Genomic DNA, 21,696 nt, shown 5'->3' with positions numbered 1-21,696 from the left:
CAGTCTGGTTGTTATCTAGTCGGAATCGTTCGTCGAGAAATCCGACTCCGAGTCGTCGTCACGGCCGCCATCACCACCCTCCCAAAGCGCATCGTCCTCAGTTCTGTCGAGTGCGTTCGACAGCCCCGTCTTTTTGAAGCTGTGCTCCACGATGCTGGGTGAGACCATGTCCCACGCTGCCACGATCCACTCGCAGACCGTCTCCAGTGGCGGTCACTTTATCCTCCCAGTGGGAGTGAGCCCGTGCTCTCCGCTGGCCATCCACTCGACGTACATCTTGCGCACGTAGTCCTTGAAGGGTTTGTTGACTGGCACATCCAAGGGCTGCAGGACAGATGTTAGGCCACCCAGAATAACGGCCAGGTGGGTCCGCATGTCGCACAACTTCTCCTTCACACTCTCCACAAGATGCCCTTTGAAGCTGTCGAGCACCAACAGCGATGGCAGTCGCAGTAAAGCCCCCGGTCTCTTGCCCCAGACAGTGTCGATCCAGTCCTGCATCAGCTCCTCGTTCATCCACTCGTTTCTTGAGCACGGATGTGAATGCGGGCCCCCAGCTTCATTTTGGGCACTGTCTTCCTCTTGAAGATGACGAAGGGCGGGAGTTTGCGGTCATCCGCTGTCACGGCAAGCATCACCGTGCAGCGTTGTTTTTCGCAGCCAGTGGTCTTGATGGGCACAGACGAGACGCCTTTCTCGCTCACTGTGCTGTTGGGCGGCATGTCGAACGTCAGTAGCGTTTCGTCAGCGTTCCCAATCTGGGACATGATGAAGTTCCCCGTTCGGCGTAATCCAATCACGAAGCGGTGAAACAACACAATTTTCTCCTCGTAGTCCTGCGGTAACCGCTGGCAAAGGGTCGTTCTCCGTCTGAGAGACAGTTGGTGGCGTCTCATGAAGCACGTCACCCAGCCTCTGCTCGCCTTGAATGCCGCAGCAGGGATCCCTTTCTCGTGCGCAATCTTCCTTGCTTCAAACTGTAGCATCTCGCACGACACGGCAAGACAGGACGACCTCATCTGTCGAACATACTTCAACAGCTCTTCTTCCACGGCAGGAAACTTTCCTTGTTTTGGTCCCCGAAACGCCCTCCTTCCAGGTTGGGTATTTTGGAGGGAACTCTTCTGCTTCTTCCAATACCACACGTGGCTCTCGTTCACGTTGAAGTGCTTTGCGGCGGCACGGTTCCCATTTTTCTCAGCAAATTCAATGACACTGAGTTTGAATTTCGCCGTATAGTTATTGTAGCCCATCGCTACTGTAGCAAAAGGTGACTGACTTTCGGCGACGGCAAAATGTGAACACAAAGGGAGGATTCCGTCACAGCGCGCACGCAGGAAAGAGGCAGAGGATTCTCTCGCAGCACGAACGCAGGAAAGAAAAGGCGGCAAGGCGACACCGCGGCAGGGCTGATACGCCCTCTCACACCTCCGATGCAGAAATTAGTGCTTCCGACTCCGCGTCTGCCTTTGTGTGCGTTGTGTGCGAGTTCTCACGGCGCAAAAGAAAGGAAAGGAGGAGGAAGGCGCACACTCGAGCAGTTTCGACTCCCAGCGGAAGGACGAGAGGAAGGGTGTGCATGTGTCGGGAAGGGCAGAGCAGGGGAATGTAGCCGGGTAGGGCGCCTGGACGTTCCTCCTCGCCTGCGCTCCGTCACGGAGGGGCGGAGTGGAGGCGCACCCAGACACGGAGAAGGGAAGAAGTGAGAAGAGAATGAAGGGACTATTGGCACGCAGCATCGTGTATCACTACTCTCCCATGCGCCATACCGCCGTCCAAAGCGTGCTTGTTTGTGCGCACGTGCCAATGGGTTCTCTTGGGCGAGACAGGGAGCACAAAATATGCGAGTAAATTTTTTTTTCTCTAAACTTGGAAAAAAACTTAAGGGTGCGCAAATTATGCGAGCAAATACGGTATACCTTATATTTCCAAGGCCGCCAGCGCTGGCCCAAGGCCGAGTGGTCTGGAGAGCTAGGCGTATGGATTTTTCAAGTTGCAAGTTCGAATCCCCCAGGAACATTTTTTTTTGTAAGTTGATTTTTTCATTTTCGGCCGATGTTATCTATACTGAGTTCACCTTTTTTGAGATATAACGTCCACTGCTCCACGAGCGAGTTCGCAGAATACGCACAGACTGACACTGACGCGTTAGTGAGTTCTCGTTGGTGTGCTGTTGCCATAAGCACTGACTGCTTGCGGGCAGTGTGCACAGACTAGAATCAGCAGACCCTTGGCCTAGTGCGAACACGCTTTTTACGATACAGGCACGAGCCAGGCAATCTCCAAAGATAGGAGAAAAGCGCATCACATTTGAGCGTCTGTGGTGACGCGGAGGGCGTTCATCCACTGCGTAGGCCTCGGCTAGTGATTGCTACGATTCCAAGCTGTCCTGGGAGGCTTATCTTAGGCATTTTACAGCTGACAACATGGCAAAAGTGCGGTATGACGATTATTGAGGTAACGAGAATGCCCGTCCAACAATAACGTCGTATATCAAGCATGTTATTACAGAACCGAAACCGAAACTTGTTTGAATGCTAATCTTGAACGTCGTCCAATCATGATGCACCTCCTCCCGATGTCACAGCGTTTAGTTGGTGCGGCTGCCGCAGACCGCGCATGGTAGTTTTTCTTCTTTCGGGCTTTATAAAATAATTACCAACTTATCAACCGTATAAGCGATGAAAAGTGTGGTAAATTGATCCAGTCTACGCAGTGCAAGCAAAAACGGGAGCTTAACAAATTCACTTCAGTGTCCTGTTAAGGGGAGGGTGGATGGGGGGGGGGGTGCAAATTTGCCCTATAACTTGCCGATGGTACACATGAAAGTAAAAACTTGTGCTAAGAAATATTTTGTATGCGTTGCAATTGCATCTCATTGGCGTTGCAATTGCATCTCATTGAAAATAAATTTATAATCATTCCTCATGGACTGCGTTCTGACTGTTAGGCGTTCAGTAGGAAATAATCGGAATTTGCCGAGAGGGAGGGGGGGGGCTGCGGTGAGACTTCACCCCCTCCCTCACCCCCCCCCCTGTAATTGAGACCCCTGCACACGCCTGTGGTAAAAATGATGAAACTTTTTGAATAGACAAGAAGTGCATTTCGAAAAGCGCAAGTTCATACTTTTGGAAGATATCAGTTCGTGGGATAGTAACTTCTTTTCACAAGCCATAGCAGCTTGCCACCAGCTCATGAGTACTTAATGGTTGTGTTTCAGATTTCTGGGCCCTGCCAAGCTGGGAGACACTATTCTCATGGAGGCCCGGGCTATCCAAGCTGGCCGGACATTAGCCTTTGCCGAAATGTACATTCTCGACAAGGCAACAAAGAAGGTTCTGGTTCAAGGAACACACACTGCCTTCGTTGTTCCCGAATTACCGTAAAATACCGAGCAAGCGCACTCCCTCGACGTGGGGATAATTCAGAGAATTTCGCAGAGGGGGCCCTTGTTCGGAACTGTCTCGTAATTCAAACTGGCGGCATGGAAATGTTAACCCCCCCCCCCTTACCCTCGTCTTCCAGAAAAAGAAAACAATAATGCAGTGCATTCAAGAGCAACACGTTTTAAATTAAGATGAAGGAGACCGTGAAGCCCGTCTTGGTGTAACCAGTGTTAGCAGTTTGCACGGTGTTCTCGCCAGCCACGTTGTTGGTCCTGTGAGCCAGCGAATCCATTCTAACAATAGTCTGGTCCAGTTTTGAGATGTTGCACAAGGTGTGCTTGTGGCGTGTTCAGAGGGCGTTCACGGCCGAGCGAAAGGCCTTTGGTGCCCTGGAGAAATCTTCCAGTGTCCTCTGGCTGCCGTCAGTGGCACGACACATTCGAACACCAAACCGCTGTTTCTATTGCTTGATGTACTGGCTCGATGCAACAGAATTTGTGAGGGGCAAGCTGTGTGCTGTTTAAACAGCTTTTTCAGACAGAGGCCTGTTACTCACAGCGCGCCCTGCATTTCTTTCTCGTTAACGAAATTTAAGAAGAGTGCCATCCACTTCTCCACTTCACACCGGCACTCCATTGCTCAGCTTCCATGAAAGCTTGACCTTGCTTGTCCAGCAGCAGCAAACTCTTTTTCTTTTTGTCCCTCGTATCCCCTTTCAATCTTAACAGTAGTGCCAATATGTCACATACGTTTTTTTTTTCGGCAAGGCAATGCCTTTCCATGTCCTGGATTTTCTTCTTATCTGTATGCGAATGCATGTCACAAACCTCTGTTGTCACAAAGTTACAAGCACATTCGGCTCTGTCAGCTGACAATAACAAAATGGAAAGCATGTTCAGTAGTATTTACGGTAGGCCGTGTGTGTGTTCTTAGATTGGATTTTGGATTAGTCAAGTGCGCAATCTGGAGTGTTCCTGGGTGGTTTCGGTTTCCCTGGTTTGGGCCATAAGAGAGTGGTTGAAGGAGGGAGGGGGGAGGCGCTTGTTGGGTAGTACGCGAGAACTCGAAATACTTGGATTATGGGAGGGGGCGCTTGATCGGTATTTTACGGTGGAGCCCTGACTGCATTAGTACCAAATCCTTGTTCCGGGCAAGTTCAACTTATGCTCCGGAAGCAACACACGATGTGTGGAGACCTCTAGCAGTTTATTCTAATGGTTTGGTGAATTACTCTTCGTAGGTTCTTTCACCATGTCTTGAACTGCCATACATGCCTTTGTTTCGAGTAGTTTTGCGTGAGCTGGTACGCAAGAATTGTTTGGTATGTTAAAAAAAGTGGTACGGGCCACTTTTTTTGCAGCTAACTGACAAAGTTCTTTTTTGTAATAGGTTGTACGTGTAGTTTCAATGTATACTGTAATGCATTGGATATGTGTAACTTGTATCAACCTGCAAAGATGTGTGATGATGACCAGTGCGTTCATTGAGCCTTGTCGGGTACATGAAGTAATTCCTTATCACAACAAGCTTTGTTTAGGCTTTGTTGTTTCTCGCAGACGCTTCGCCCATGTGGCAGTAGCGTTGGGTCTCTTGAAACAAGCATTTCAAGTGCAGAGCACTTTAGGGGCTCGCCTTGTCGTAGCTCGCTCGCTGGGCCCAAGTAGAGCCACACGGCGTTCCATTGTTGCGGTGTAACCCAGAGGCTTCGAAAAACAAGCGGTTTATATTGTCATAACCGTTCGAAACACGTGAACCGCTAGCGCTTGTAATACATCTCCCCGTTGTTTAGCGCAAAGAAAACTGCAGGTACGTTTGAGGCGAAACATACGTAACTAACCAACAGCACCCGAGTTCATTTAGTTAGGAATGCTTGTTTGGTTGGTTTTTATGATGGTAAGCGAAAAAAAGTGGCAGTGCAAACGTCGGCACGTGTGGGAGAAAAAAGCAAGCACAAAAAGAACAGAACTCCCACTGGCGCAGTTTCAGGCAGGGGGCGCGTGAACACTGCGAAGGCGGGAAATTTGAAATGGATTGGACAAACCTCCGTTGATTCATTAGGAGAGGAATGAGAGAGGGCGGCGAAGAGCATGATGGGTGGTAGCAGTTAGCGGATAACGGCGCCACAGCCCATTATGGCGAATCACTGCTCTGCTCATCCGACAGCTTTCACATTGAGTGGGATGGGTTTAATTTTTTTTGTTTACTGGCCCTCGACTCAAAAAGTGATGTGAACTGCGGAGAACATGCATTATTGAATGTATTTCATTATTGCAAAGTAAGTGCACTGCTTCGTAATCTTACAGGCAGCTGTGTAGGTGGAGCTGTATTTTTACAGTTAAGCTGTCTAGCACTAAGTTCTGACCGAAATTGCGTGCGTCTATCGGGTCGTCTCGACAGATCATCACACGTGCTAGCTGCCGAGCTAGTGTATATTTTGTAGTTCTCAATCTATTGTATTGTTGCAAAGCACGCGAAAGATTTATTTGCAAATACACAGGAGAATCTTTATTTACAAATATATTTACAAGGCGGTTTCAAGCCAAGGCAGCTAGGTCGTTAGGATAAGTCCACTAAAGCACCACCATCGTCTTCGACGGCTCACGAATTCTGATAGTAGAGAGTTTTAGCTGGCCGTTTTCGACGGTCCGCTCCCGTATCGGCGGCATGGTCAGCGCAACCGGAACCAATGCCGTTCGCGGCCAAGCGCGCCACGCATGCGCAATGGCGCTCCTGCTTGCTATCGGAGCGGAGCGGACCATGAAAAACGGTCAGCTAAAACTCTCCAGTGTCCCACACAAATATGACACACAATCACGTAGGTGGATTGTCATCAGAGTGTCTGAACACTCAGCGATCTTCTAACTGTTCTTGTAACCGGCACCCTGTGGCAATATCTTGAAGAAAAAAAATACCATACTAAAATTGGCCATTGAAGCTTTGAACTGTGCGTAAAACATGTAGTGTTAACAGTGCTATTCCAATGAACCCACCTGCATTCTTCGTTAAGTCCAAGATAGCAGGAAACGTGGCAGCAAAGTTCATGTGATGGGAAATGGTGTAGGGATAATCCGTGGTGTCTACATTACAGTGGAAGGTCGCTACCTGTGGCTAAATTTTGTACAGTTAAACCTGGATGTAACAAACCTCTGCGTAACGAATTCCTGGATTTAACGAAGTTTTTCACTTCCCCATTGCCAGCCCCACTGAAACCCATGTGTTTGCGACCTCTATGCAACGAAGGCGTTGTGACGGTTAACTTTGATATAACGAATTCGCTACACTGATGAGGCATCGTCCTTTTCACTTTTTCCGAAACATCGTCTGGAGAAATGCACCAATACAGCGATGTTCGCCCGCACCGCAAACTACCATGCATTTCCAGTGTCAATGCGGTGTTCGTTAGGTGCTAGGCCTGCCTGTCAGTGTGTAATCGCGAGTCTTTACTGCTATCTGTTGTCGGTTCGTCGGTGATGAATTCTACTGCCAGAAAATAAACACTTTTGTCTTTCTGAGACCAACTCGCAATATTGAATGCCATCTCCACCGGCAAGAAAGAAGAACGTATCCGCCTGGTACAGTATAACAGCTAGCACCTTCTCACCAATTTTGAGTGCGGAAAAGAGCATTCAGTTTGCGAAAAGGCGCTTTTTCAGGATAAGTTGGGTCCTTGAATCGGGTTAAGGCACTGAAAAGTGTCAAAAGGCATACATGATACTTAAGTTATGTTTGCTTCTTTGGATTTACGTGTAGTGACTAAGTTTGTGGGGAACCAGTAGGTGCAAATCACGCAGTTTTTCACTGGGAAACAAATTCTTGATGGTGGGTTCACCATCACTGGTGTCTAGCATTTTGGCTTTGTTTCTGCTTTCATTCGCGCGAGCCTTAGCTCGAAACCTGCAAGTAACCTATTGGCTTTAACGAACGGTATTCTGTAATATGAGACAGAATCGCATAAATGTAATGCTCGGATTTTTATTCCAGAACACCTGAGGTTATTAGGTAGGTGGTCTCGGTTAGTAGTCAAAACGTTATGGGTATTATAAAGCCTAGTCTCGTCTCCAAACTTCTCTTACAATTATTATTGCCCCCCGAACCTGACAATATTCATTTTACAGCAGTAAAAGCGGTAGGGCAAGCAATGAAAGTTACGAAAATAGACGTAAACACAGAAGTACCGATGCACACTGCTGTTGGTACAGCGCGCAGTCCGCCGCTTTGGAGTTATCGTACACGACACTGGCCGATTGACATAAGCAACGTTGTCTTACATGACCCTGTCTGTCGAGGATAGCCCATGTTTCACGAAACGATTATTTTCTGCAGTAACAAAAACAAGCCAGGTGCAGATACGGTCAAAAATAAAGCAGCGGCGGGCAACGGCCCGCCGCCTCAGTATGGTAGCGCCATCTGGGGGGAATAACGGCAAGCAAGCTTGCAGAGCCCAATGACGCAGTGGAAGTTCGTTTCAATATGTGCACTTATGACTTCATTGCTGACGTCCCAAAAACACACAGTTTGGCGGGAGAATCAAAATTTTAACCTAAATGATTCATTTTTCAGTGATACGGCGTCATTTACTGCCAGACAAGCGCTGGGGGGCACTATAAAACACGAAATATTTCAAATAAAACAAACTTGTGGGTTGTCTGCATGGCCCCTTTAAGATATTTTCTTGTTTCACAGACAGGGCGACATTCACTTTCAGCTGACAAGGCCACACTCAAGTGCTAATTCATAAGAGAGCTTTTTTATTTAAATAAAAATTAAAAACCCTTCCCTCCGGATACAGGGGTGCACATGAAGCTTTACCTCAGTGCAAACAAAAACGATCAGAATAGAAACGCAATGACTGCAAAATGAAGGCCAAGACACTTCCGCCAACATCAAAAGGCAACGGCCAAAATGAAAGTACAGAACCATCAATCAACCAAAAACAAAACCCTTTCATTTCGCTGAACTTTTCCCAAACGCAAATGTTTTGTATATGTCATTGTAGATCATTCTTGTGCGATTATAGGGAACTATGTTACTCAATTTCTGCCCGCTCTTCAGGGGAGCGAGCCACGCGCGATCTACGCATGCCGCGCCCGAAGGTCAACTGCCTGACAAGAGCGAGCGACCGCACCTGCGATGTGGCGTGATGCGAGCGACGACGCTGATGGCTCCGTTGTGGCGACATAGCGCGACACTTGTGCCCACACGCCTGCACCAGCTGGGAAAGGCGAGCGATCGAGAGGTGCGCCCGAAGTGCTTGTGGATAAATTTAGCACAGTCAACACTTGATCCTTGCCCAATCCTTCCAAGTGGGTACGTACCTTACACTTCAAGGACATCATCATCATCATTAGGGCACGTTGATAAGGCTGGCTTTGCTCCGCGGCGTTGCAGCGTATGCCACCACCGATGGCGCAAGGCAGCCAATGCAAGCTTCGCTTGAATAATAATGGCAAATCTTATCTCTGATTACGTAATGCACGATGTGCATCATACACAGCTTTATTTTGCGGCATGTTAGGTCCAAGGCAAGAAGAAACGCAATGCCACCATGACAAAGTCAAACATCTTAAAAATAAGTGCCAATATATGATGCCCATTGGCAAAAGGTGACACGCAGAAGATGAATAAATAAAGCTTGACCATGAATCACTCCGGCACAGTCCACTACAGCGTAATCTGGCACTTGTCGACCGGATTCATGCGTGAGCCTCGCGGACACCGGAACACGCGGCCGAAGTCCCGGCTGTGCATGGCAGGCGTGTTGCACATGAGGGCCCCGTGCTCGGTGTCGCCGCAGTTGAGCCAGCAGGCGAACGCGAAGGCCAGCTCGTCGGCGGTGTACGACGGCAGAGGCTCGCGCAATGACCAGCCGTAGGCCCTCGTCTCATTGGCCTCCGTGTACACGTCCCAGATGACGGCGGCTGCCGCCACGGCCCCCAGGAGGTCGCGGTCCAAGTTTTCTTCGCCACCGGTATTGTTGGGCAGAAAGCAGCGCTGGATCTCCAGGTACCTGTTACTGCTGTCGGTGCACATCGAGCAGTCTCTTAGTGTATGGGGAAACCTTTATTTAGGCTGAACTGAGCGAGCTAGGCTACGTTAAAATCACGTGATAGGCTTACGTATGTATGTAGATCACGTTTTACTAGCATTTTTACCTCTTGAGTGGTACGTACTCCAGGCGCCATGATATATGCATGTTACGAAAAACCCATGTCATCGTCATCATGAGTGAAATGGGTAATGATAATTAGGGCCTCTTTTTTTACCCTTCAGTACGCTGTATGCCTGGCTCCAGATGAAAGTATTGTACTCGTATAATGGACTTGTATATTACCCCCGTGAAAATGGAAAGGGCATTTCCAGTAAGAAATCATAATTTCCGGCTTCATTTCTGACTAGAATATACGATTCTAGCCGAAATCGACAGCTTCTAACTAGAAAACTTCTTTGTCTATAGTTCATCTCACAAGCTAGCTGCAGCACTGTGGAGGCTACATTGTTGACCCCCTCAGGGCGCCTAACTCACCGCGAAGGAAGCGACAAAAGGCGCCGGGGCCGTGGGGTGCCACTTGCCGAGAGGGGAAAGGGAATGTCCTTTCAGGACCCCCTTCACGGCGGATTAGGCGCCCTCAGTGGGCGCTCTATTGATAACAATGTAGCCAAGGCCGTACCCAGAGGGGGGGGTTTGGGGTTCAAACCCCTCCCGAAATCTTTTCCAGGCAGCACGTAAACAATACTTACTCTTGCGTTCAGCAAAACTACCCCCTTCCCAAAATTCATAACCCCCCCCCCCCCGAAAAAAATTTCTGGGTACGGCCCTGAATGTTGCCTCCACAGTGCTGCCGCTAGGTTGTGAGATGAACTATAGATAGAGACGATTATTTCCAGCTTGCGGGTCTTTCTCCTTCTAGCTGGACTGACAAATGCTAGTGCAAGTAAATCTCAATCCAGCTAGAAAAGAACTAGAAACTGAATTTTTAGCTAAACATTCTGCTATTTCTAGCTAGAGGAAATTTCTTCTTCAATAATCCAACTAGAAAAAATATAGCCTTTACAATACTGACTGCTGTGAGTTTTTTTCTCCTTGCACTTGGTGGATGGCTGGCCACCAGGGGCCGAATTCTCTATAACGACGGGGCGTCGCTTTGAAATGACGGGGTAGCGCCATGCAAATGCATGTGTCCTGGGGTTGGAGCCGCCGCTTTGAGCAAGCTGTGCCCACAGTGTGAGCCGCAGAAAAGCACTGTAGCAAGGGCGCGAAGCGACGCCCACTGCCCCCCATCGTTTCACTTGTCGCTTCGCGCCCTTGCCACAGTGCTTTTCTGCGGCTCACACTGTGGGCACAGCTTGCTCAAAGCGGCGGCTCCAACCCCAGAACACATGCATTTGCATGGCGCTACCCCGTCATGTCAAAGCGACGCCCCGTCGTTATAGAGAATTCGGCCCCAGAAAACACTAAGACTGGTCACTTGCCTAATTGACGCATATTACTAACTTCCTGAAAACATCTACGTCTCTGTCATTGGTTGCTGCTCAGTAAATGGGACCCGCATCAAATGTGCAATAATGGTGGTTACATTAGCTTACCCTAAAATACCGATCAAGCTCCTCCACCCAAGCAAGCGCCCCCCTCCCCAACCAATTTCTTATGGCACAAACTGGCGAAACTGAAACCGCCCTGGAACAGTTCTGGATGCACTCTTGTCTACTCCAAATTGCAATTTTAAAACACACGGCCTACCGTAAATTCTGCTCTTCATTTTGTTATTGTCAGCTGGCAGTGCTGGATGTGCTTGTGACTTCCTGACGAGAGTGGTTCGTGACATGCACGCGTATACAGATAAACAGAAAATTGAGGTCGTGGAAAGGCATCGCCACGCCGCAAAAAAACGTGCGCGCATCTAGCCTCTTTGGTTAGGTTGAAAGAGGATATGCGAGCTGGACAAAAAGCATGAGAGTTTGCTGCCGCAGAACTTTGGTGGAAGTTGAGCAACGGAGCATCGGTGTTCAGTGAAAAAGTGGATGGCACCCTTTGAATTCCGTGGACGAGAAAGAAGCGCAGGGCGCCCTGGGAGAAACAGGCTTCTGTCTCAAGAAGCTATTTAAATAGCGCACAGCTTGTAGCTCACAAATTTTGTTGCGTCAAGCGAGTAGTACAGCAAGCAATAGCAACAGCGGTTTGGTACTAGAACGTGCCGTGCCAGGAACGAAAGCGAGGTTACACCTGATGATTTTTCGGAGGCACTAAAGGCCTTTCACTTCGCCGTGAATGCCCCTGAACACGACACGAGCACATTTTGTCCAACATCACAAAAATGGACCAGACGATGGTTAGAATGGTTTCTCTGGCAAACGTACAGGACCAACAATATGGTTGGCGAGAAGGCCATGCGAATTGCTAACACTGGTTGCGTGAAAAGGGGGTTCGCGGTCGCCTTCATCTTAGTTAAAAATGTGTTTCTCTCCAAAGCACTGCATATATTTTTTTTCTTTTCCAGGGAGGTGAGGGTGAGGGGGGTCAACATTTCCCCACCGCCAATTTGAATTATGGGGCAGTTCCGAACAAGGGCCTTCTTCCCAATATTCCCTGAACTGGGCTCACGTCGAGGGAGGGAGTGATTGCTCGGTGTTTTGCGGTATGTGTAAGTAAGGATGGACGCAGTAATACTTCCCAAGTGGGATGAGGGCTGGGACCCGATTTCAGCGCCCTTAGCGCATGTAACGTAGAAAATACGAAGAGGGGAACGTCAAGTGGCTAAGAGAACGCAGGAAAGCGTTAAAATTAAGACACTTGTCATTGTTAAACGACAGCTTGCACCTTTATCGTGTGGCTGTTGTGCGGGGTACCTGCGGAACACCGCCGGTTTCCATTGCGGCAAAAGCCGTGAATTTGAATCCGCTAGGATTATGTTTTAAGACTGTGGGTAATTAATGGGCTTCAATCTCCTTAAAACATGCACTGAAAGGTAATTGTCAGCCGGCAGTTAGTCAGGCGCTATAGTGACTAGGTTTAAGAAAAATTCTGAAAGGGGAGTGAGTTTCTGCAAAGAAAAGTTTGACATCCACCTGAAATTCAGCCATACAGCTAGAAAGTTATACCGAGAAAGCTCTCTCCTTTGTAGCTGAATGACTGCATGTTTGAGTATATGAGTATTTGATTTTTATTTCTTGGCAAAACGAAGGGGAGGCTGAGACTAAAGGCGGACGTGGCCTGACATAGGCCCCCACCCGATTTACAGTTTACGCATATAATAACAGCGCTGTTCACAAATTTAGGCATGATAGCACAATCTTAATAGAAAAACAGCACAAAGCAAAGTCATTACCACATTTGCGACGTATTATACAAAGCATAGGTCTAAAATTCGCAGAAGGATCACTGTGTGCACACAAACTTAGTAATTCGTATGAATTAACTTTCATCAATTACACTACCACGTCACAATTACGTATTAATGTATTTTAGTTTGTAGTTTTCTACCTTTGGGGGAACATATAGACATACTTCAAACACTAATTATATATCAATATTGCAAGCGTTTTGCTTAATGAACATTTCTTTGACCTGTTTTTTAAACGTGGGTTCACTAGCTTCGAAGTTTAGTTTTTCTCCCAATTTATTTAATATTTCAGTTGACTGGTACAGGAAAGATTGCTCACTATAGTTCGTTCTTACTTTTGGAGTGTGTCGTATTGTCAGATGTCAGATGTCAGATTTTTCTTGGTTGGCGGTATATTGTCAATTTTTTAATATTTTCCAATTCCTAGTAGCTTAACTGGTGAACGCACTCTCCGACACCCGCCATGCTGGCTTAGAGGCCAAGTCATTGCGCTGCTGAATTCGAGGTCGTGGTTGCGACTCCGGCCACCGTGGCTAATTTTCAGACGGCGGCTAAAGGCGAAAGTGCCCTCGTGTCGGGGTTTTAGAGCGCGTCAAAGATCACCAGGTGGTCAAAATTACCCGGAGCCCTCCAGCCATGGTGCGCCTCCATATAGCTCTGGTTCAGTAAATCCCGCAACCAATCACCACTTCTCCACCTTATATGGGACCGGTGAAAAGCGCAAAGGCTCACTGGCACGTCGTCTGCTCCCGGTACTTCCGGTTCGAGATCTCTCCTGCCCTTCAGGCACGTGTGTGCTTGTTATTTACTTGTCACAAGGTGCTTACCGTTCAGAGAAACTCCTAGTAGGGTCCGTTGTTACTTAGTAATTCCCCATGCCTGAGCGTTTTCTTTTCCGCGGTGGAAACAGAGAAACAACAAGCACAGACGCGTGGGAATTCCGACGGAGTATGGGATGTCCAAAGAGCTCCCGAACCGGAAGTGGCGGCACTCCGCGGGAGACAGCAATGTACCCATGGGCCTATGCACTTTTTAGCGGTCACGTATCTATACTGCGTATTCTAAGTATTTGGGGTATCTAAAAAGTACCGTCATCGTCCAAGTAGCGTCACAAGCGTCATCGTCCACGTACCTGTCGCTGCCTTCCTTGTAGGAGCGTTCGACGTAGTCGTAGAAAGTGACTCCGGCCAGCCTCATGCCGAGCCCGCCCAGCAGCACTCCGATGTGGGCGTCCGGGTGATACCAGGGGAAGCTCAGCATCTGCGGGTTGAGGCGGAAGTCGCTGAACAGCGTCGCATCCGTCTCTCCGTAGCCGGCGTACAACGGATGCCCCAGCTGGGAGGCCTTGTCCACTCTGCTGGAGAGGTAGCTGGACACGGCGATGCTGTTCCGCAGGGGTTCCTGGACAGGGCGCAGCCGTTTGTTCGCCGAGACGCCGGGGCCACAAAGCGACACGCCCTCCTTCGGAAGAGGACGGAAACAAGTCTGCAGCTCGAAAACTCGGCCCTCGATCAATGGCAGAAAAGGATATTCGGTCCAATAAATCAGTGATACAAGCATAAACCTAATGCCACTACAAATGGAAGCGCCTTCTATTGCTATCCCATACTGCATAATGTTAATCTATCTAACTGAACTCTAGGAGTGCCCTGAAACGGGCTTTCACGTGTTGCTGAAGTATGGCCAAAAGAAGGAAATGATGTTCTCCGCAGTCACAAATACAGTAGGCATACTCAGTTTTGGAATGGTATTTAACAATTTAAATAAGTTATTAAGGTTCACATTCACTGCCATTTCCCCTTTGTTCTGTCCCCCAACTTCTCTGTTATGTTGAGTAAGAAGGTCGAAACAATTACGCACCTGGATGTACATTCCGGGGAAGGACTCGTATATGTTGCGGATGACGTCATCCTTGGATGAATTTAGGATGCCGAACGCCTTATTCAAGTTCACGGGGGTGGGCTTTGGGCTCGGATCTCCAACGAGCAGCGACGAAAGGTTGCCAATCTCCAGAAGCCGTTGAAACGCCATGTCGATCCTCTCGACCAACCTCTGGACGTCCACCATGCCGCGTTGGGTGCTCGTCAACAGGAGGCTGTCGATGGCGTGGGCGAAGTACAGGTACGCCTTCCCGACGCACGCCCTGCGTTGCTCTCCGACGGCCACGTCTGAGGATCCGTAGAAGCTCTCTAGCAGGCTCGGGCTACTGAAGCTGATGAGCGCCTGCACCGCGAACCATCCCACGAAGCGGACCATCTTCTGGTCGCCGTACTCGTCGTGTAGGTCGAACAGCGCTTTGAACTGCCCCGCGCGGTCCACGAAGAATCCCGTCAGGTCGCCCAGCGAGGTTTTGAGGTAGCGATCCAGCACTCGGTTCCAGCGCTGCTCCTTCACTGATCGTGTCCAGCTGATTAGGTGGTCCGTATTGCTGTCGCTGTGTCCACGGTCGGAAGGTGGCGTGCGGTTGTCGAGAAAACGCTTCATTTCAATGAACTCGTTGAAAAGAAGTTCGCAGTGGGTATCGTTCATAGGTGCAAGGCTTTCGTACGAGGTGCGGAAGTGTTCCCTTGCGTGGATGGTTGTCACGTGCTGCGAGATCTGCTCGTAGATGTGGTCGAACTGCGACAAGATGGAAGGCCCTTGCTGGTGGCTCTAGTCCTTGCTTTTCGCCCATTCGAAGTTTAAAGCAGGTTTAAGGTGTTCTACTGGAACAACAATCTAAGGGAGTTTGTAAAATGTGAAACAATCCTGCCGTTTCAGATGAGTGCCCCGACATGCGTATGTCTAAGACAGTGATCATCAGTACATACCCATACCTCAAAACATCAAAACAACTACCTGAGCTAAACCAGGTTTTATGCTATTTAAGATTCGTTTAGAGGATCGCCGGTACGTCGTCCAACGCGACCAACATTGTACGACATTTCAGAGTGCTTCGGTTACAAACACAGTAAAGAGTACGTTTTATCATTACTGCAGTTTTGACCGAGGAGAACAGCGGACAGGCCCAGCTACTTTTCAAGACCTTAGTAAAAATTTACACAACAAAGGACAGGAAAGGCATAAGGCACAAGAAAAGATGTTGACAGCACAAGTGTAGGCTGGCAGACTTCAGCACAGGGCCTATTCTTAAGCATTATTTTGTAACTTCGAATTACTCTGACCGCGCCACTGAAGGTCATCTTGAGCGTTTGCGGTCCAGTCATCTCAGCCACCTCGACATTCAGAAACACTTGTTGCTGAACGAGGAGTGACATGTGGAATATGGATGCCACGAAGTCTTGTTGAGTGCCCTGCGCCGGCCATCGGATCCCGACTGAGGCCAAGGTGTCTTTCACTTCGCGCAAGTTGTTGCGTTTCAGAGGCAACAGGCAGGCCTTGATGTAGGTGACTGCCTTGTCGACAGGCCCCTGCTTAGCCCCAGTGGTCGGCGGTGTGGCATCCGAAAGTTTTGCGATCTGCACCAGGAATAAGTCCCAGTTCACCTGCAAATTCGAGTTTAATTCATATATCAGCAAATACCTGATGTAGAACAGAAAAAAATTGTCAAGGCACTTTGGTATGCTTACGTGATTTAAAGGTGAAAGTCTAGCCATACTTAGTAAAGGAGTACTGACACGAAATTTTCGTGCTAAGTTGTTTTCGATGTTATGGGTGCCTATTAACCCACTAATCATAGAATGGCACATTAGACAGTCGATAGCGGTATAAATAATTATTTCCAGCCTCATTTATGTGTGTCAGTTTCGGCTTCGGATAAACGAACACCGAAGCGGCCGCCATGATTGGAGGGCGCTCGTGACGTCACCACTCTCGTCGCACCACTGCCGGTGTGGACGCGCGCGCGCCCAGACCGGTCGTGGTCTCCGCCATCTCCACGCGCCGGGCAGCATGACGTCAGTCCCAAAACCGGGGCGTGATACACACGGAGGAACAGCGCGCTCCAATCGCAGCCAGCGCGTTGGCCACGTCACGGGAGCCCTCACGTCGTCACTTTGGGGCCAGGAGGAGCAGATATTCGCCCCGAGATCGAACACAACCAATATGTGTACTTGTTTGGCATTAAGAAATGCCAAACCTCGGCTTGCGCATTTCCTCTAGAGATGCAATAATAAGCGGCCGTTGCGGGTTAATGCGCTGGTTTAATTTCACGAAACATCTCCACCGTGGTGAAACGTGTTATAAACATTGCTTCGACGCATTGTATTTTTCTAATTGATGAATGCAGTCGTCTGCCGTTTCGGAAAAGGGAAAGGGTGCTTTTTCGAAGGTGGCGTGGTGGCTATTTAAAGGATAAAAGTTTATAGTACATGAAACGGGTAAGAAGCGACAAGACCTGTGCATACCCGTGCATTTTCCGCACCCTTGTAAAATTGCGCTGCGTCCTTATAGAAAGAAGAAACAAACAAAAGCAAATACACTGCACACGAGCAGTGCGCTATCGCCAATACATTGCCGGGGACGTATTTTAAACCCGCAAGCGCCTGTGGGATCGAATTCTTTCCGTACCTTTTCGAAAATATATACCATTTTTGGACAGTCATTGCTTATACTGTGTTGCTAATTTTACATATTATTTAAAATACGTTTCTGGGGACGCGCAAGAGTATTTCGGGGATTTTTAGGTAAAATTAAGCAGTTGTGAGTTTGCGTCTGTCTTGTGGCATTTCGTGTGTCGCTTTCATATATCCCATTTTCAAATCCCGACATGAATCAGCTTGTCCAGAAATGTGTTTCACTCAGCATAACCAAATGCCAATGTCACGTCTTAACCTCTTAAGGTGGACCTAAGTTTAAAGAGCGAGAAAAAATCGCGTAATATAATGTACGTTGTTGCCCACATGTGTGGAGGGTGTGTGCCGTGACTCGTTGGATTTTTTTTTTCCCCACAATGCTCGCTTTCAATATAAGTCTGAAAAAGGCCAGCCACAATTCCTGGACAATCGCGGGCAAGAATGGGACTAATCAGTTTTGAAAATGCCAGCGTCTACTCGTTGAAGTACTGCTTTTTCATCGCTACGGAACACGACGCCGAGCGTACTTTCAATTGCAAGTAATACTGACAACCAACGTTTGGCTTTTCGCGTTACATGCGTTGTCTTCTCGCGGCTCTTGGAACGTTGGCAGAACCCCCCCCCCCCCAAAAAAAAAACCCGAAATAAACAGAAAACGTTTCCGTGCCTTTTTTAGCCAATCCTCAAGAATTAAATGCCAAGACAACAGCGAGGTTCAGTTCACAACACAAATTAGTTACCGTGAACCCGTTTCGCGATTTCGTAACGATCGAGAAATAAAAAGGGAACGTTTTACTACATCTGCAATACGGCGACTTCATTTGTCATCTTTATGGTTCGTAAGCGACATTACGCAAGAATGCCAACACATCTCGCTGTTCTAGGCACCTGTTAGATTTTAAAAGGAACGCAAATGGTCAACAGTGCACCCGTAACAGAAAATATGTGTTCACTGTGAGGTCCAAGAAATTTGGTTGTAAACACTGTAAACCTGCTTGTAATTTTGCAAGTCTAGCTAAACATGAGATGTTGATTGTACTGCGAGCGTTAGCAATTTCATTCGCAAGTTCACTTCCGATGAAAGCCTTAAATGAGCGGTCTGACACCGTTATTCATCAAACCTGCCTTCAGAGTCGCTAAAATTTCATTTAACTAAAGCTGCACTCAAAAGACCTGTTAGAACGGTTGCATTTACATCTCTGCGCTGGTTAAAATTCAGTAGTTTTATGTATTACGTATTGAAATTTGGCCACCGACTTTCTGTGTCCTCCAAGCATGCTACCAGTGAAAGCGATTGAAACTTCTGTTGTAAACTGAATTCCGGAGTTCCAGACTTTTTGATTTGTTTCTATTTATGATTTTATTGAAGGCCCAAAGCCATAATTTGGAAATATCGAGCTTCATATACGAGCCACGGCGTACAAGTTCATTGTCATTAATGCGGCCGTTCTGAGGTTCCCGATGGATCGCCGCTTTTTTGGCGTAGTAATGAAAACTTATTGACGCTTCCATGCTATACATTGAACGTTGAGCAACCGAACTACAGCATACCACTCTTGTCTGCGCCTTTCGGGCGCACATACTGCGCGAGAAAGGCACGAAGCGCGCCCGCAGTGTGCATTCCTCCGGGCCGCTCAGCGGAGCATCCACACTGGCGGTGCGACGCTGTCGCCACCTACATGTCGATCTCGCGGCGAATAATGCTGATGCCGATTGCGAAAGGGTATCCGTTCTGAGATTTTTTGTGCGCGCAAAGACTAAAATGGATTTAAAATACGTTATACCGAGCGGTTACGGTTGAAACTTGCTGGAAGATATCTCCGTATACAAAGCCTTTTACATACTCATCCCAGCTCTCAAATTTCGCGTCAATATTTCTTTAAGGCGGAAGCTCTACATGTACCCTTTGACAGAGTGAGTCCTTACGATTTGGCGTCGACACAAGCGGTACAAAAACATGCAATATTATCACATGTCCCAAAGAAGTCCAGATGCGAATCAAAGCAGGCCAGCCATGCATTTTGCGGAAAGCTTTGACCCGATTAGCGTTTACCAAAGTAACTAACTATTGGTTAAGGATTGATAGTAACGATTAGTAAGGTGCAAATAATTCAGGTGGAATTTGGACAGATTAAGAATAACGCCTAATAGTAGTTATTTTCTAATGTAGATTGAGGGGGAAATACAGTGAATTGAGATGAATTAGGTGAATTTAGATAGTATACGGTGGATTAAGGTACAAATTAAGATGGATTAGGATGTAGTGTGGCAAATACAGGTAGAAATTATGGGGTGATAACTTTGGTGGGAGAGGATGTCGATTCCCTTTGAAACAGTAAAATCGCGACATGGTAAGATAGCGTTACTGCTGTGTGTAAGAGTAAACGTGTACGTAAATTGTATCCTGTATGCCTATGTAAAAAACGGTACCTTGAGCGCGGGAGGAACGATGGTTTAGAGTTCCTGTATATCGCGTAGCGCAAGAGTTGCGCGTCTGATTGCCACATGCCGCGGGTTCCACTTCGACAGGAAAGCCCTCACTGAGTGCTGCGCACACAACCACGTATTCAGTCGGTTCGCTCAACTGAGCATAGGCGGTTGTGGAAACGGGGGCAGCGGCGGCGGCTCAGCTGATAAGCAGCCGAGAATCGTGAGCCAGTTTTAAATGCAGAGCATTTCAGTAACTCACGATGTCACCCCCGTTGACGTCCGTAGTCGTCCGTAGTCGTAGTCCGCACCCCTCCCCCTACACTATATAAAAAAAATACCATCCGGCGCCTGGTTTCGATTCCTCGACCCTGCGGGCGGAACGCAATGTACATGGTGCTCTACCCACTGCGCCACAAAGCCGACACAGAATGGGAGGCTACGAACGCGCCTTATATCCTTGACTCATTCAAATTACTGCTGACGAGCGCTCTCTCGTCAGCAGTTGCCACAAGTGCAACAACATTAACGTAACGCAAACTACTTAACGTCGTGCGCCCCCGGAAATGCTCTGCATTTGATCGTGCCCCTCGCGAGGGGGATGTTTCACTGTGTCGCCATGCGAACAGTTTGCCATTATAGTTTCCGCCCGCTCCGGTCGGTGTCGCCACGGTTCAAACCACGGCAGGAAAGCTGCGCGGGCGTTCGTTGATCGGCGTGCGTTCCGGCGTGGTGGTTTGATGGTTGTGGCGAGTTCAGTCTGCACTTGGGATTTTTCCCACCTATATCTGATTTTTTTGTCTGGCCGCTCCCCGCCACTCCTCCTCGCCGCTGCCGCTGGCCCGGCCGCCCGGCGGCAGCTCCTACATGCGAGACGGGTGGCTTTCCCGCACGACCTGGAACTCAAGATGGCGGACGGACGCGCAACTCTGCTCCCCTAGGGGAGCTATATACAGGAACTCTAACGCTGGGTAAATTCGCCGCGCCATCTACACTGTGCACCGTGAGTGAAAACCGCCCTTGCCTCCGCGGCCGCGTTGGGAGTTTCTTGTTCCGCACGCCACGGCTGGTTGAGGTAGAGAGCTTTGCTTTAAAAACGCCGGATTCCGTGCGTCTGCTGGGGTGCGACGACTTCGGGGCAAACACTGGCTAGCTTCATATTTCCAACGCGGACTTTTAGCGTACTGTTAAATTATCGTCAGGCGAGGGCCGCGGCCACCGCACTTACGATGCATGCCATTGCCATGGTAGCTGCTGGGATGCACCTCCCTTTAGACATCGAATTTATGGAATCATTTGCTCGTAAACTGATAGCCCCGAGTTTACGAAGTTCTCGACTAAGAATATTTCGCGGTTCCCGGTGGCGTCGTTAGATCGCGTACTAACTATTAGGACAACTACCGGCCTCGCAGTGGAGGTCCATACCTGGTAGATGGGCTTCCCTCCGCTCCTGGTCCACGTTCCGCAGACGTACGCGTAGAAGTCGTCGCACGGCGTCGCGTCCGGGTCCATGGCGTTGGCCAACAGGTCGTCGTAGCTGGCGCACGTGTCACCGCTGCAGTGGCGCGCGCTGAAGCCTGCGGCCCGCCTGCTGAGTCGCGCGATGAGCGCGGACAGCACCGCGGCCATCACGGCCACCAGGGCCACGACGAGCAGCGAAACGAGCAGGCGGCTGCGGCGGCGTCCGCCTGTGGCCTCGGGTGTCCCGTCGGCTGAGCTCTGGCCTGATGTCTGCTACGAAGACAATGGCAGATCGGATGCACTTTACGGAGGGCGTGGGCCGCCACTCGAGTATGTTCACGGCACATGCATTAATGCCCTGGCTACATGTTTTTATCTCATGCCACGGAACATGAGGTTACACCTTTGAAGCAATGTCTGTACGTTTGCAATGTCTGATAAGCCTTGAGTGCCGTATCTCTACGCACAGTGATGGCTGAGCTGCAGCGCGGTTGTTTTGTAGGGACATCCAAGTGAGACAGTACTGCAGTTTGTAAGAGGGATTGCAAGTTTTGTTATGTGAAAGCTTTG

At 48.8% G+C, this 21,696-nt stretch overlaps 2 protein-coding genes across 4 annotated transcripts in view; one reads left to right on the top strand and one right to left on the bottom strand.

The window, feature by feature from the left end:
* The window catches only part of LOC144158295 (acyl-coenzyme A thioesterase 13-like), a 38,226-nt gene extending 24,211 nt beyond the window's left edge, over positions 1-14,015 (top strand). The window contains exons 3-4 of one of the 3 annotated variants that reach the window (XM_077689098.1): positions 3,221-3,335; positions 13,878-14,015. In XM_077689098.1, coding sequence (XP_077545224.1) covers positions 3,221-3,335; positions 13,878-13,892 — 130 coding nt within the window. In that variant the 3' untranslated portion in view covers positions 13,893-14,015. Of the gene's footprint in view, positions 1-3,220; positions 5,263-13,877 lie in introns of those variants that run through there. The other 2 variants (XM_077689100.1, XM_077689097.1) reach the window with 2 other exon arrangements.
* LOC144158294 (uncharacterized) lies at positions 8,484-14,324 on the bottom strand. Its single transcript, XM_077689096.1, has 2 exons — positions 13,857-14,324; positions 8,484-9,402 (listed from the first exon to the last, which is right to left on the bottom strand). Exons 1-2 carry the CDS (start codon positions 14,282-14,284, stop codon positions 9,048-9,050), a joined length of 783 nt encoding a protein of 260 aa, XP_077545222.1. The 5' UTR covers positions 14,285-14,324; the 3' UTR covers positions 8,484-9,047.
* Between the last annotated feature and the right edge of the window lie 7,372 nt (positions 14,325-21,696).

The sequence above is a fragment of the Haemaphysalis longicornis genome, unplaced genomic scaffold, assembly GCF_048455015.1.
Source record: "Haemaphysalis longicornis isolate Haplotype H1 unplaced genomic scaffold, Haemaphysalis longicornis Haplotype H1 scaffold_10, whole genome shotgun sequence".
NCBI lineage: Eukaryota > Metazoa > Arthropoda > Arachnida > Ixodida > Ixodidae > Haemaphysalis > Haemaphysalis longicornis.
The sequence above is the reverse complement of the archived record's forward strand: the minus strand, read 5'-3'. Positions and strand labels throughout refer to the sequence as shown.